Source organism: Sinocyclocheilus rhinocerous, unplaced genomic scaffold (assembly GCF_001515625.1).
Source record: "Sinocyclocheilus rhinocerous isolate Xijiao unplaced genomic scaffold, SAMN03320098_v1.1 scaffold1090, whole genome shotgun sequence".
Lineage (NCBI taxonomy): Eukaryota > Metazoa > Chordata > Actinopteri > Cypriniformes > Cyprinidae > Sinocyclocheilus > Sinocyclocheilus rhinocerous.
Window position 1 is genome coordinate 152679 of NW_015665008.1, and position 14854 is coordinate 167532.

At 37.7% G+C, this 14854-nt stretch overlaps 4 protein-coding genes across 6 annotated transcripts in view; 2 read left to right on the top strand and 2 right to left on the bottom strand.

Moving 5' to 3' along the window:
* Positions 1–3336, top strand: part of LOC107730901 (casein kinase II subunit alpha-like) — a 13705-nt gene extending 10369 nt beyond the window's left edge. Inside the window, exons 9-12 of the mRNA XM_016541857.1 lie at positions 1086–1186; positions 1284–1432; positions 1569–1658; positions 2621–3336. Of these exons, the coding sequence (XP_016397343.1) occupies positions 1086–1186; positions 1284–1432; positions 1569–1658; positions 2621–2736 (456 nt within the window). The 3' untranslated portion in view covers positions 2737–3336. The remainder of the gene's footprint in view (positions 1–1085; positions 1187–1283; positions 1433–1568; positions 1659–2620) is intronic.
* A 666-nt stretch (positions 3337–4002) lies between these two features.
* slc2a10 (solute carrier family 2 member 10) lies at positions 4003–8162 on the bottom strand. Of its 2 annotated transcripts, none has more exons than XM_016541841.1 (5): positions 7346–8162; positions 5086–6288; positions 4702–4824; positions 4464–4599; positions 4003–4281 (listed from the first exon to the last, which is right to left on the bottom strand). In XM_016541841.1, the coding sequence occupies exons 1-5, from the start codon at positions 7347–7349 to the stop codon at positions 4200–4202; spliced, it is 1548 nt and encodes a 515-aa protein (XP_016397327.1). In that variant the 5' UTR covers positions 7350–8162; the 3' UTR covers positions 4003–4199. The 2 variants fall into 2 exon arrangements, with proteins under 2 accessions (XP_016397327.1, XP_016397326.1); XM_016541840.1 differs by having other exon boundaries at positions 4003–4293.
* Positions 8163–8995: 833 nt separating this feature from the next.
* LOC107730899 (TP53-regulating kinase-like) lies at positions 8996–12374 on the top strand. The gene is made up of 2 exons (XM_016541855.1): positions 8996–9371; positions 11392–12374. The coding sequence occupies exons 1-2, from the start codon at positions 9143–9145 to the stop codon at positions 11874–11876; spliced, it is 714 nt and encodes a 237-aa protein (XP_016397341.1). The 5' UTR covers positions 8996–9142; the 3' UTR covers positions 11877–12374.
* Positions 12375–12969: 595 nt separating this feature from the next.
* The window catches only part of serinc3 (serine incorporator 3), a 12038-nt gene continuing 10153 nt past the window's right edge, over positions 12970–14854 (bottom strand). For both annotated transcript variants that reach the window (XM_016541854.1, XM_016541852.1), the window contains 2 exons: positions 14205–14432; positions 12970–14062 (listed from right to left, as the gene is read on the bottom strand). In XM_016541854.1, the coding sequence (XP_016397340.1) occupies positions 13924–14062; positions 14205–14432 (367 nt within the window). In that variant the 3' untranslated portion in view covers positions 12970–13923. The remainder of the gene's footprint in view (positions 14063–14204; positions 14433–14854) is intronic.

Genomic DNA, 14854 nt, shown 5'->3' on the forward strand with positions numbered 1-14854 from the left:
GTGTTAGAACGAGCCGTTTTAGGTAGGCGTGGTTGACTCTTAACTTTTATAAAGAATATCTCTTTGGATTTGAGACTTTACTCTTTGCAACTTTACAGATCTGCTTTATGCACCAAGAGCTTGTAACACTCCAAAGAGAAAGGAAAAATTGATCATATGACCCCTTTAAAAAAAACAATTAGAAAGAAGTAGAGAACCAGTACTAAAGGCCTGTTAACACCAAGGACGATAACTATAACAATAATGGCAGCACTTTAGTTTACCGTCCTGTTTTGCTTATACATAACATGTACGTATTATATCAATTATAATAACTGGGTAATACTAACCCTGAACCTACCCCTAAACCTTAACCCATGTAGTTACCTTATATTACCAGTACTTTCTTGGGTAAGTATACTGTAAGTACACATACTGTAAAATAAAGTGTTATCACAATAACTGTAATTATAACGTTTTAATAATCATTCTAAATCCACAAGAATAACGACACAGAGGAACAATATCGCTGGAATCACTTTCATTTTTCCAGTTGATAAAACAATAAAAAAAACACTGACAGCCAATCAGAATCCACCTAACTTTAAAAAGCTCACGCATTTAAAGCAGCACTATGTAACTTTTTCTGTGTTCAAAATTTGCAAAATGTATATAATGAGCGAGTACATCATGAATTAATCTTCCAAACCGCGTTTTTGTCTTATTCCGAGTCACTACGGTACACTTATAATAAGTACTTATATTTGGACTATTGTAGCCTGGTCGGGTCGTCACCGCTGCGGAGGAACACATACCTGCGTGAATCGCCATAGACATAAACTTAGAGAAGTAGCTCATCGTATGGTTATAGTTAGCCTATTGTTCTTGTCATGAACAGGACTTAACTGTGGAAGTAAAAAAGATGAACCCTTACAACAAAGTGCGGTGCTTGCAACATAACACTGTATTGAATTTCAATACAGTAAGTTCAAGTATTTCTAATATATAGTAACATGAACACTGTAACATAAATGAATGCAGTTGTTGGTCTTTACTTTTGGAGTTGTATTGACTGAATTAATTACAATGTTCCTATTTCTTCAAAGTTGGTGAGAATAGCTAAAGTTCTTGGGACAGAAGATCTTTATGATTGCATTGATAAATACAACATTGAGCTGGAGCCTCGATTTAATGACATTCTGGGAAGGTGAGTCCTCCTTATGCCTCTTCCTTTCATAACCTGGCATTGTTAGCACTGCGTTCTTTCATTTGATTTCAGCCCATTTACATTTACTTCATGTTAGACATTCCCGTAAGCGATGGGAGCGGTTCGTTCACAGTGAAAACCAACACTTGGTCAGTCCTGACGCTCTTGACTTTCTGGACAAGTTGTTGCGTTACGACCATCAGACCAGACTGACTGCAAGAGAGGCCATGGAGCACCCCTACTTCTGTAATAGCATTTGAAATATTACATTAGCACCAGGTCTATTGAATTACTATGAAGAGATTTTCATTTGATTCTATACATTTACACTACCAAATACTAGTATTTTTAAGTAATTATGAAATCTTGCCCCTTGCCTTAGTCCCTGTTGTGAAAGATCAGTCTCGCATCGCAGGATCAACTACTGTGCCAACAACTAACACTGCAGTGAGCACTGCCACTATGATAACAGGTGAGCTACCGAGCATATATCAGACTCTTTGCATGCTTTAAAATGTCATTTTAATGATAATGATTATTAAAACACACACCCACATTTTTGTTAGATTTTGTCCATAGAACTTGACTTGCTTTAAATCTGGAAAATCCCTTTAAGCACAGTTAACAGAATCAAGAACAACAGAATTATGATTTTATACTGATTAAAAATGATAAGCAAATTCATTTGTACTTTACAACTTTGTGCCAGTAAGTGGACCTGCTCAGGAACTGTTCAGAAGTTTGGAATCAGAGAGGATTTTTGTTGTAGTTGTTGTTTGTTTGTTTTTTAAACAAAGAAAGAAATTAATACTTTTATTTAGCAAAATATGCATTAATTGATCAAATGACTCAAAGGTGATCAAAACACTTTTACACTGGTAACTAGTGAATGCTATTCTTTATGGAATACAACTTTTAAAAAAAAAAAAAAAAAAAAGGTACTGACTTTATTCTCAGTTTTTTTTTAAATCTCAGAACTGCAAACATAACCTTGCAATTCCGAGTTTACATCTGACTTTTTTCTTTTAGTTCTGAGTTTATATCTCATGGTTATGTTTTTTCCACAGTAGAATAAAAAAAAAAAAAGGTTATTGCTTATATCTCTTAATTCTGACTTTGTTCTCAGATTTGCAAGTTTACGTTTTATGCAATTTGGGGGTTTATATCTCACGATTCAGTCTTTTATTGAAGTCTGAATTTTGAGATATAAAGTTTCAATTTCCCTTTTTTTTTTATCCCTTGGCGGAAGTTTCCATAGTTCTTTTAAACTTTATTCATCAAGGATTTTCTTGAAAGAGCTCTGAAATAAATGTATCATGGTTTCCAGAAAAATATTAAGCAGCACAACTGTTTTCAACATTGACAATAAGAAATGTTTCTTGAGCACCAAATAAGCATGAATAAGATTCCTCTTTTTTCCGTCTACTTCACCAGGAATAGCTGCACTTCCAGCCTCCACAGCTCTTGGGCCCCTGACGGGTTCCCCCATTCTCATGGCTCCCAGCAGCCTAAACACTCCAGTGCCTGCAGCCACGGGGGCCGCTCAGTGACGTCACCACCAAACCTGCTGAGGATCTCTGGGACTGTTGTTACATAGAGCTCTTCGGCACCACAACCCGTTTACCCGGCAGTGCAGCATGAGTTTATCTGAAATTGAATGCACTTCATCATGAGATGTTCACCGTCATGCATTCACCTCAGGCAAAAGTGCGCAGGATGTGTTTGAGAGCTTATTCACAGAAAGAGAATCATCCCGTGTGATATTACATACATTGTCCTGCCATTAAACAGCTTAGCTTTACTTGAAAATGGATGGACTATTTGGAGCAAGTGAAGCATGCGGTAGCACAGTATTTCTGTCAGCAGTCAATGAGCAAATCCTCTCTCAAGTGTGAAATGATACTGCCGTTATACAGCTGTGGCCGTGGTTCGGAGTGTGTATTGGTGCTGTTTACTGTAGCTCACATCAGGTCACACCAATCGCCTCGACTCAACACACAGCAGTGTCTTTAGCTCCTCTCACTGTGGATGTCCCGTATAAATGGCAATGCTGTGGCTATTTTTTTTAATATATATATATATAAATACAGCAGTCCATAACTTCTGTTTACCCACAATCAAGTAATAAAGAATCACTGCTTATCCAGTCTTTGTATACACTTCATTTGACTGAACCAAAATGAATAGTGTGGCTATGGAAATATACCAACAGTTTTTATTAGACAGGCAATTCTGATGGGCTGGAAATAAAGAAATATATTTTTTAAGATTTAAATTTCATACTTTGAACCTGTACAAATTAGAGTGGGCAATCATGTAGCTCAAACTGTTGAGTTCCCTGGGAATGCATGAACTGATCAAATATTTATCTTGAATGCAAAGAAAGTGCAAATATATGAATGTTAATCGGTTTCATTCATTAGTTTAAAATTAATGCAAAGCCATCATGTTTATAAATATGTCATGTTTAATTAGAAAGGGCTTTTATTTTGCACTGTGCCATACTTGGATGGACTTTTCTAATTGTAACACATTTTTTTTTCATTGAGCTGCATAAAATATATACATTTCAAAAACTTCATTTATTAAAAAAAACCTGCATGTAAAATGTAAGATGTCCCTAACATCTCTCTATATCTCTATGCAGCTGTTTGATTTGTTCTGTGTGCAATTCCACAGATCATAACACATAATTGAAGCAAAGTTTTAATCATTTAAATTGTACATTTTTAATGTGCTCTGACAGATTTTGTCGCAGACTACAAAAGCCATAAAATAAGACTCAAGTAGGTGTAATTTATACTTATTTAAAATTATAATTACAAAAGTATATCATGATTTCATAATGATTTATCACTAGTAAATATCACATGCATGTGAATCATAGTACAAGAGTTACTACAAAAGATCAAACAAAAACAGATATCCATTATCATTTCAACATTGAACAATATTATCCAGAATGATCCGTATTGATGGTCAGCAGAGGGATTTCATAACTTTCTGCCTCATGTCATGCTGTTGTGCTTGTCAAGTGAACTCTCTGATAACCTGGAGAGAAATGTCTTCTTTGGAAAATATTGCAGAATTCCTCTCTGTGAAAAAATCTAAAGGAAAGAACAGATTTTGAGTAATGCATTGACTGGATGTTGTCAGATATTGCTGAATTGCATCAAGCACAGGTCGGGGTGCTCTATTCTAGTTCATTCTATTATTCTATTATATAGTGAAATATTATATAATTTAACAAGGTATTGTAGCGAATATGTTCTCTTACCGTGTCTGAGAGAGTTCTCTGTCAATTTTATGAAGAGATTTTCCTTTGGTTTCTGGTAGTACAAGGTAGATGAACACAACTGCTGCCATTCCGATAACTCCATACACACAGAATATTCCCGATAGGCCTATCACATCTGAGAAGAATGAAAGTCGTTGAAATATGATGAAAATTATTTGCAAATACTTTTCATATGATGACGACTGACTTTGTGTGTGGCCGTGGTCGTTGTGCATACCTGTTATACTCAAGAAAGAAAAGGTAACTATGAGGTTGGCCCCCACATTGAAGCAGTTGATGAATGAATAGGCTCTTCTCCTGACTTCCTTTGGAAATATCTCACTTAGCACAAGCCATGTCACTGTGAACCAAATATGCAGTTTCGTGCAATTAAAGTACTAGCTGTTGTATGGCATGAAATATTGGTAGATGATGGAATTTCTGTGCCAATAGACGCACCAAGCAGCTATTTGGACATCGCTGTTTTGACAAATGTTTAGCAAAACACACTGGAGATAATGTTAATTGTATACTCAAACTGATAGACAGTTCTGTTTGGTGCTGCCAGTGGCACTGCATCTTTAACTACAGTAAATGTAGGTACCACTCCAAGAAAACTTACTTGGTCCAAAGCTGACTGAGAAGGCACTCACAACTGTCATCATGCAGATAAAAATAATCCACTTATACATGTCCTCTGAGTGTGAAGAAATATTTGAATCATGTGTTTCACGTCCAGTAGATGGAGTGCTTTGATTGACCAAGTTGTTGCCCATGTTTTCTTGATTTTCAGCCGGTGAGGTCAAATTTGAATGAGGTTCTAATGAAGTGCATTGTTTTGTTGTATCAATCACTGACTGTCTGCACAAGAAACCAGTAAGTATCAATCCTATAGCCAGCACTGTGCATCCACCAATCAGGAGTGATCTTCGACCAACCTTGTCTGAACATATCATTGCCAACAGAGTAGCAATGACTTTGACTATACCCAGACCCACTGACGCAAGAACTGCAGATGCGTTGCTCTGAAATCCCACAGAGAAAAGGATGGTGGAAGCGTAGAAGAGGACATTAGGCTGACCTGTGAATTGTTGACTGAGCACCAGCCCAAGACCAATGGCGGTTCTTCTGCACATGTTGTCTTTGGTTTTGAAAAGGTCAAACACACTATATTTAACGTGTTCTGTTGGGCGCTGATTCGACATTTCCCCTGCTAATCTATCAGATTGCTGGCTATCGTCCTCTGTTACAAAGCCTTCAGAGGTACCGGTTGTCTGAGGTAAAAACCCAATGGACACCAACTGCATGACAGATGGTATAATAGCAAGTCCAAACATGTACCTCCATCCTGCTTGGACACCAGATAAAACGTAGTTGGCCGCATAGGCCAACAAGATCCCAACTGTAATTCCAACTTCGTACAGGGTAACCATCAACCCTCTGCGTTCGGGAGCAACCATCTCAGAGACAAAGATGCAGCAGCTCATGGAAGAAATGCTCATTGCAAAGCCAATGATGGCCCTCCCAACCACCAGTGCCAAAAAAGATATGCTTGTAGTTAGGATGATGGTGCCTCCTAAAATGAGGAGGTTACTCAGTAAAATGGATGTCCTCCTGCCATGACGATCAATCAGCCAGCCACCAATCACAGATGCTGACAATGATCCGATCAGAAGAGCGCTAACCACGGCTTCCTGCTGGACACAACCCAGATAGAACTGAGCTTGAAGCTGCGGCAGAGCGCCGGATATTATTCCAAGCTCATAGCCGAACACTAGGCCACCGAGAGTGGACGCAATGATAGTGAGCACCAGGACAGACCAACCTAGAAAAGAGAAAGTAGCACACAAATAACACAGAAGATAACTTTGCAGCTGGGTTGGCCTGCTCATACACTCTTTAAAATAAAGGTTCCTTATTAGCATTGATGATTCCATGAAGAATCTTTAACATCCATGGAACCTTCCACTGCACAAACGCTTCTTCAGATTATTGAAATATTATTCACACTAAAAATGGTTCTTTTAAGAACTGTTAACAGAAAGGTTCTTTGTGGAACCCAAATGGTTCTTCTATTGCATCCCTTTGGAATTAAGAGTGTAGGGTGAACCAGGACTTTTCTTGGTGTTCTGAGAATCTGACTTACCTGCTCAGGTTGTCTTTTAACCAGCAGTTTAAAAAAGTCATGTATAAAATTACAACATGTACTACCATCCTCAGGCACTGGGATGTGCTGCCACCATGGGTAGCATATTTTTACGTGACTGGACTAACCTACAACCCTAAGGCTGATGATAAACGGAGCAACTTTTTGAGCAATTTTGCCGGGCAACTTTTTTTGAGCAATGTTGCTTGAGCACTTTCCCAATGAAAATGGGTAACAAATTTCTATCTGGATACTTTAGATCGGTCGTGGGCCCTGTGTCTCACCTGGTTGCCCGTTGACGGCAACATTGCCCAAAAAGTTGCCCCGTGTATCATCAGCCCCACATTACTCCAAATATAGTGTTGGTAGATCATCCTGATCGATAGGCCAGCTTTTCAGAACACTCCTCAACTTAAAATTATGTTTATATACAAATGGTTTAAAAGTAGAAAAAGTCATATTTCAGAAGGTGATCTTAAATTACAATAGGAAACATACATACGGTCATAAACTATGACCTGCATTTTATAATAATTATACATGTTGTTCTAGATGAAGTACAGCAATATCATCATGCAGGGTATACATATTTCTAAACAGATAACTGATATTAAAATCTGTCGTATTTGTTTGCTATTGAGATAACCATAATCAATTATAATACTTCGTTGTTTTTATTTTTCTTAAAAATGACATGCTAAAACACAAATAAGCATCGAACAGGTCTGACACTTACCCATTTTTTTTTAACAGATGCTGGCTCATCAAATACGCAACAAGTCGGTCTCGTCCGGGAATATCATCTATTTCCAAAACATAAACATAGCAAATGGGAACTGCTAGTTTTAAAGTTCTTCTAGTTGTCTAGTCGTCCTAGACTCTCCGCTTGATGCGGAACGCTGTCACCATGACAACTCCCGTGTCGGCGCTATTGATTTCATTAGAGCGGCTCGCTTGAGTGCGTTTCTAATTAGCTATAAATAACCTGCAGCTGATGTCTCTGACTGCAGCCCTGTCCGCACAAAACTACGAAACTCGAAGCCTGCGGGATTTATGTATTGCTTTAAAGTGTTCTGAAGCCACTGTCAAAGCTACAGAATAACATCTGCAAGACCAACCCGTTATTTTTAAAACAGAAGTGGGGGAAAAAGAGGCTGGCAATGCTTCCACCGTTTAAACAGTCATTAGACGACTACACGTAGCTACCGCTAGCCCGCCTTCTCACCTCAGACCGATTAACATCCCTCAGACCAGATGTTTTATCCCGATAGAACACGGACTGAATCAAAATGTACATTGTTTAAGATTATACGCGGTCCACATAGTCACTGTAAAAGGGAATCGCTACTGTGGCGCATCGTAGTTTTGTTTTCGTCTGCCTTTTGTTCTGGCAAAGTTTCGTGGAAGCTCTTTCAGTGCCGAGGTCTGTTCCTCCGAGGAAGTCGCGCGACGTGGCAGGAGGCTGAACCCTTCCTTAAACTGAGCGACTGCTTGAGCCTTCGTGAATAAAGAAGTTCTGATTAATCTTATCACAGTAACTGCACGTCCTACTTACCAACACCTTTAATATAAATATAAAATAAATCATATAGTAAATATCAAACTAATTAATAATTAATCTAATAAATAGCAGTGTCTTTGTTTTCAATCTTTGTTTTAAATAGTTTCACCAGAAAATCAGACAGCCTGTCATGAAGACTGATGATTGTAGAATCTTTAAAGTCGACATAAAAAGCCAATATCACACATAAATAGCCTATTAGGTTCGGACACTACACTGCAAAAATTCTAAATTGCTAAAACATTTGTGTCATAGTAATACTAGAGCATTTTGTGTTTGTCTGTAATAGATGAGTGGAAGAGAGAAAAGTGAGGAGTGATATCTGATGGGAATTTGGGTAATAGTTTACAGTATGTCAGTTTTTTTTTAAAGATTATGGGACGAGGAAGAAACCAACGACACTAAAATGTGGGGGAAACACAGTAAGAGATTATAAATGTAAAATGGTTATGAATAGGACTGCGCTCTGGCATGATGCAAATACAAAGTTAAGACAGCCTGTCATGAAGACTGATGATAGTAGAATCTTTAAAGTCGACATAAAAAGCCAATATCACACATAAATAGCCTATTAGATTCGGACACTACACTGCAAAAATTCTAAATTGCTAAAACATTGTGTCAGTAATACTAGAGCATTTTGTGTTTGTCTGTAATAGATGAGTGGAAGAGAGAAAAGTGAGGAGTGATATCTGATGGGAATTTGGGTAATAGTTTACAGTATGTCAGTTTTTTTTTAAAGATTATGGGACGAGGAAGAAACCAACGACACTAAAATGTGGGGGAAACACAGTAAGAGATTATAAATGTAAAATGGTTATGAATAGGACTGCGCTCTAGCATGATGCAAATACAAAGTTAGAACGGTAGGTGGCGGTATGCGCTTGTGTTTAGAATGAAAGGAGAAGCGTAAGTAGCATTTTTTCCCCGGAAGCAGAGAGCACGTGGTGTGTCGCAGGCTTAGAGTGGAACATGGCCCACTCGGACTCAGTCAAAGCGAGCGTCCCCTCGTATTTAAAGGAAGCACAGATGATTAAACAGGGCGCGGAAGCCCGTGTCTATCGAGGTACGTTTTTGGGTCGTTCCGTGATTATTAAAGAGAGATTCCCAAAATTATATCGCCACCCTGAAGTGGACGAGAAACTGACGCGCCGCAGAACCACACAGGAGGTGCGATCCATACTGCGATGCAGGAGAGCAGGTCAGTGCACAACAACAGCGGGTCCTGCCTGCACGCTGCAAGCGAGTGCTGTCATAAATCTCTCATTTCAGTCAGCTGTCGATGCTGCAGACTCACAATAACAAGAAAAGGGTTCTCGTTAAATGTAAATGCAGACTGAGTGGACCTACTGTGTACGATACGCAGTCAAGAAATAACCTATTTGACAGGCATAAAACAATATTGTCTCCGTCTCTATCATGTTTTTTTTTCTCAGCATCTGTAGCCTAAAACTTAAGAGAGCAGAATATTTGTAAATATGTCAAATCTACTGGAATTTATTTGAAATTCTAAAATTGTAGGGCAGAATACAGAGCTTTATTTTGTATTTATGTTTATTCTTGTTTGAATTAAGTTAAATATTTATTTGATTCAGCAAAAACGGTACATTATTTAAACAATAAGCTCAAGAAAGAATAACCTAACCTTAACCTTGATCACAAGCGTTAAAACATCTGAAAGTATTTGGAAATCAGGGGGGGAAAAAAAAGTCACAAGACCATGTACTTAAAGGTAGTGCTGGGCGGTATGACCAAAAATTTATATCACGGTATTTTTCAAAAATATACCGGTTTCACGGTACATGACGGTATTTTTTTTTTCATGCATGACCGGGTGTTAACCATATTTTCTACTGATTGAGAGAGGAAATCCTGCTGTATATTGACTTAGAATGCCCTATTTTACTGTCATGATGAGTGAATATTGTCAAAAAATACCACACTAAATAGTGACTAAACACGACCCCTTTTAATACATGTTAACCAGGAGTCACTCTCATTTATAATCGCGGCATCGTCTGATAAAATCAACATGCATCTACACTAAAGAGCGGCTATATTACTTTTTTGTCTCATGCAGCGCACTGCCTGCGTCTGAGTAACAAACAAAAAAAAACAACAAACAAAAAAGTGCATGTGATATCAACAGACGAACTACGCTCATATTTAGAAACGCTGTTTTGTACTCATTTATTGACGAGTCAGCTGCGGTGCGGCCAACTGAATGCGCTGCTTCTCTGCCGCTCACTGCACAGAACAGACGCCGAGAGAGGTGACACTTCTCCGGGAAAGTCAGACCTCGCGTTCGCGGGACAGCACTGGCGAAATCCTCCAACTGAACCATAGCTAAGGTTTATCCAAAAAAAGTTGCTAGGTTTGTCAGTATGAATATTCTATGGAAAAAAGCCGCTAAAAGGGTCTGAAAGTTGCTAAATCTAGTGCTAAAGTCGCGCTTGTGTGTGTGAGACGCGGGAGCTGATGGCAACAGGCGGTGGATATTTGTGGCTGTCAATGTGGATATTGTGGATGAGTTCTTCTGTGTCATCACATTCTATTAGTTCTACAGCTTCAGTTTCGGAACTTTCACGCTTAGTAACACATACAGCTGTTCCCTCGGTATTTTAAAAATTCATATCATAACAAAAATAAACACTCGGTATGAACCGGTATACCGCCCAGCACTACTTAAAGGGATGGATGAAAAATGAAAATTTAGTCATTATTTACTCACCCTCAAGTTGTTCCAAACCTGCATTAATTTTAGCTGTTGAATGCAAAATAAGTTATTTTGAGTACAAGTAACCAAGCAGTTGCTGGTAGCCATTGACTTGCATAATATGGAGAAAAAAAATACTGTAGAAATCAGTGGCTAACATCAACTTTTTGGTTACCAACATCCTTCAAAATATCTTTTTGTGTTAATCTGAAGACAGAACAGGTGTGGAACAACGTCAGGGTGAGTAAATGATGACAGAATTTTTATTTTGAGGTGAACTGTCCGTTTAAGGCTTCAATAAGGGAAATAACTATTATGAATATTTTTAAACGCCTATTTGCCTCTTAGCTGATTTTAAAGGGTCCTGCGGGGTGACAAATGACTTTTTTGATGAGTGCAAATAAGTGCATACATAAATATTAAGACTATTAATCTGCTAAACAAACAAATGTAAATGTAATTAACATCTACACTATATGATCGACTTCTGTTTCCTTTGTCCCAGGTATCAGCGCACCCGTTGTTTATTTTGTTGACTACACCACTCATTGCATTTTCTTGGAGGATATTATTCACTCGGTGTCAGTAAGAGACCACATTGCATCGGCTCAAGCGTCAGAACAAAACCCACAGCATCTCCAGACTCTAGCAGACAAGATTGGTGAAATCCTGGCTCAGATGCATGATGAAGATGTCATCCATGGTGATCTCACCACCTCCAACATGCTTCTGGTCAGTGGAGCTGAAGACCAGAACATGAAGCTGGTTCTGATCGACTTTGGGTTGAGTTATATTTCTGCTCTACCAGAAGATAAAGGCGTTGACCTGTACGTGTTGGAGAAAGCTTTTCTCAGCACTCATCCCAGAACAGAGACTTTATTTGAGAGACTTCTGAAAAGTTACTCTGCTTCATCCAAAAAGTCCTCCGCGGTCATCAAAAAACTGGATGAAGTTCGATTGAGAGGTCGGAAGAGGTCTATGGTGGGATGAAGTGCATTACACTGTATATTCTGGCATTGAAATGGTTTCACACAGGATATGCTTCAAGCTTACAGCTGTAGTTTGATGTTGGAAGTGTAGTCTTCTTTGAAGTACATGAATGTGTAAGGTTGTTCGACGCAGTGAACATTAACGTAATGAATGCTTTAAACTCAAATTCTCCAATTCAGTCTGAGTGCATAATAGACAAATGCACACCCTCGACTGAAGACTGATTCAAACACGTGGAAATCCACTGATGTCTGGCCAACCTGATCGATTTTTAATGAATGTTGGTCAAAGAGTAACTTTTTTTTTTTTCTTTTTCTTACTGTACTGCTTCATCTATGGTTACATATAATTAATATAGTGCAATAATAATTGCCAAAAAATGGCAGCTGAATTTTTGAGCCCTACTAAAAATACATGTGTAAACGCGTACATCAACATGTTCAGTGTGCTTCCAAGACCTGTGAATGAAACCAATAAAAAAACTAGATTCACGTTTCACCTTTGTAATGTGCATTTAAATCATTAATATACCGTTTCTGGACATTCATGACTGATGGTCAAGTCAAATTAGCATTATTTATACACAGTAGTGTCTTATAACATACAGGTGCATCTTAATAAATTAGAATGTCGTGGAAAAGTTCATTTATTTCAGTAATTCAACTCAAATTGTGAAACTCGTGTATTAAATAAATTCAATGCACACAGACTGAAGTAGTTTAAGTCTTTGGTTCTTTTAATTGTGATGATTTTGGCTCACATTTAACAAAAACCCACCAATTAACTATCTCAACAAATTAGAATACTTAATAAGACCAATAAAAAAAACATTTTTAGCCTTCTGGAAAGTATGTTCATTTACTGTACATGCACTCAATACTTGGTAGGGGCTCCTTTCGCTTTAATTACTGCCTCAATTCGGCATGGCATGGGTGGGTTTTTGTTAAATGTGAGCCAAAATCATCACAATTAAAATAACCAAAGACTTAAACTACTTCAGTCTGTGTGCATTGAATTTATTTAATACACGAGTTTCACAATTTGAGTTGAATTACTGAAATAAATGAACTTTTCCACGACATTCTAATTTATTGAGATGCACCTGTACAGATTGTACGGCGAAAGGAGAAAAAGATGGAGAAAAAACCCTTTGCAGAAACCAGGTTCAGTTGGGGGACTAGTCCTTGTGATGCAGCCTGGAAACATAAACTCACACATCAGAATTGAGGATTAATATTCAAAGAAATTTCATCAGGCATTGCATCCTTCTGCTAGAAGATCAGGAAACATCACAGCAGCGTTAGGTGAGAGGGATGAGATGTAGTCTGTACAGAAACATGAAGGTAGAGCTGCCGTGATGTTATAAAAACAATGACAAAAACATGCAAATATAATAATGTTCATGAATTCTCAATTTATCTCCAAATAAAAAAAAAAGATCATTGTAAATACACTGTTAAATATGCTAATGTTAATTCATTAATACATTGTACATGTAATACAAGATTTGTTCTGGTTGTACAAAAATACAACTTATTTGATAATTATCCAAAATATATTTGCATCCTCGATGTTGCATTCCTGCCTCTTGTTGTATCAGAAATAATGCACTTTTGTCACTGTACGCCTTGATTTTATGATGAAAATATAGCATTTTTATACAAAACAAAACATACAGTAAAGATACAAAAATAGAGAGATCAGTACATTTTGCCTGACCAACAGAAATAAAACACTTTTTCTACATAAATCAAAAGTACAAATTAAAAAAGTTTTATCTAAAGCAATAAGCCGACATAGAAGAAATATAAAATACATTGTCATTCTTGCTGATGGCACAGAGAGCATCCTAACCACAGGCTGAGGTTATTAGGCAAAATGGTCCAAAAATATAAACATTATAATAAACAATAAATTAAATATAAACAAAAACCAAACAGTATTTTCATAAGAGCATCAAGGCTGTAGGACATTACACTCTTAAAAATATATTTCCGTAGCGAAGGAAGAGAACCTTGATTTTTAAAGGTGTTCTGCAGAAATGCGTCTAGGTGAAGTCTCTGTTGGTGAGAATCATAGGAGCAACCAGACTCCAGGTGTATAATGAGAGACAGACCCAGCTGGATGAGATTTTCACCCACACTGCCGGCCACTTGCTCGTCATGGCATTGTAATCTGCATCTGGACTGGTTTGACAATAAAAATCAATGATATAATTCAGCATATAATTATATACAGTGTCTACTGTTGTGTGTGTTTCTACTTTTCTATTCAAATTGTTCAAGAATTCTACATCGTACTTCAGTGATCAGTGGGAAACACACACACCTGTACCAGTTGGTGAGAGTCATCATGATGTAAAGAGACGCCAGGAACAGCATGAAGTGAAAGAAAGCGTAGCTGTACTGAACCGTGTCTCTTTCATTGTCCTCCACAATTGGTGTTGTGACCTCTTCTGCTGTCTCAGGACTCACTGTGCAGCTTTCATCCACGACTGTGGTATCTTTAGCTGCTAAGGTTAGTTTATTAACTTGACTGGTATTGGAAGAGCGTATACTGTGAAGAAGAAAAAAATTAAAGCTCTTTATGGCATAAGCATTAGTATGGCCCATCTGGACACTTAGGTTGTGTTCAACATAATGTCTTCAAGAATGATTATTAATCTATTAAAACTTCGTCAAAAGCTTGGACACACACATTCCCATGCATGCTTCAAAGTTGTTGGTTATCTGGTCCAACTTATCAATTATCCAAGTTATCCATTAAAAAAAAGGTACGAGGTAAAAGTAAATGGGTAAATAATGTGCATTTATTCAGATGTGTTCCAGAGTTTTACTGGCAGTTAGTTTTTTCAAAAAATATCTATTTTGTTTTTAAATAATAATTTTCTGGCATCCACACGTCTGTCTTTTATGGAAGCCCGTTTCCGCCACTGAATAAAAATTTTAAAAAAAAAGGTAATTGCGACTTTTTATCTT

Excerpts from the sequence above, each read along its gene's own strand:
- slc2a10 (XM_016541840.1), bottom strand. Across the intron at positions 4,825-5,085 it reads CTCAGTCAGCTTTGGACCAA|TGACATGGCTTGTGCTAAGT; the intron begins GTAAGTTTTCTT and ends TTTGGTTCACAG. Across the intron at positions 4,600-4,701 it reads TTCTTTCTTGAGTATAACAG|ATGTGATAGGCCTATCGGGA; the intron begins GTATGCACAACG and ends CATTCTTCTCAG.
- LOC107730899 (XM_016541855.1), top strand. The coding sequence starts at position 9,143 with ATGGCCCACTCGGACTCAGTCAAAGCGAGCGTCCCCTCGTATTTAAAG. Across the intron at positions 9,372-11,391 it reads ACTGCGATGCAGGAGAGCAG|GTATCAGCGCACCCGTTGTT; the intron begins GTCAGTGCACAA and ends CCTTTGTCCCAG.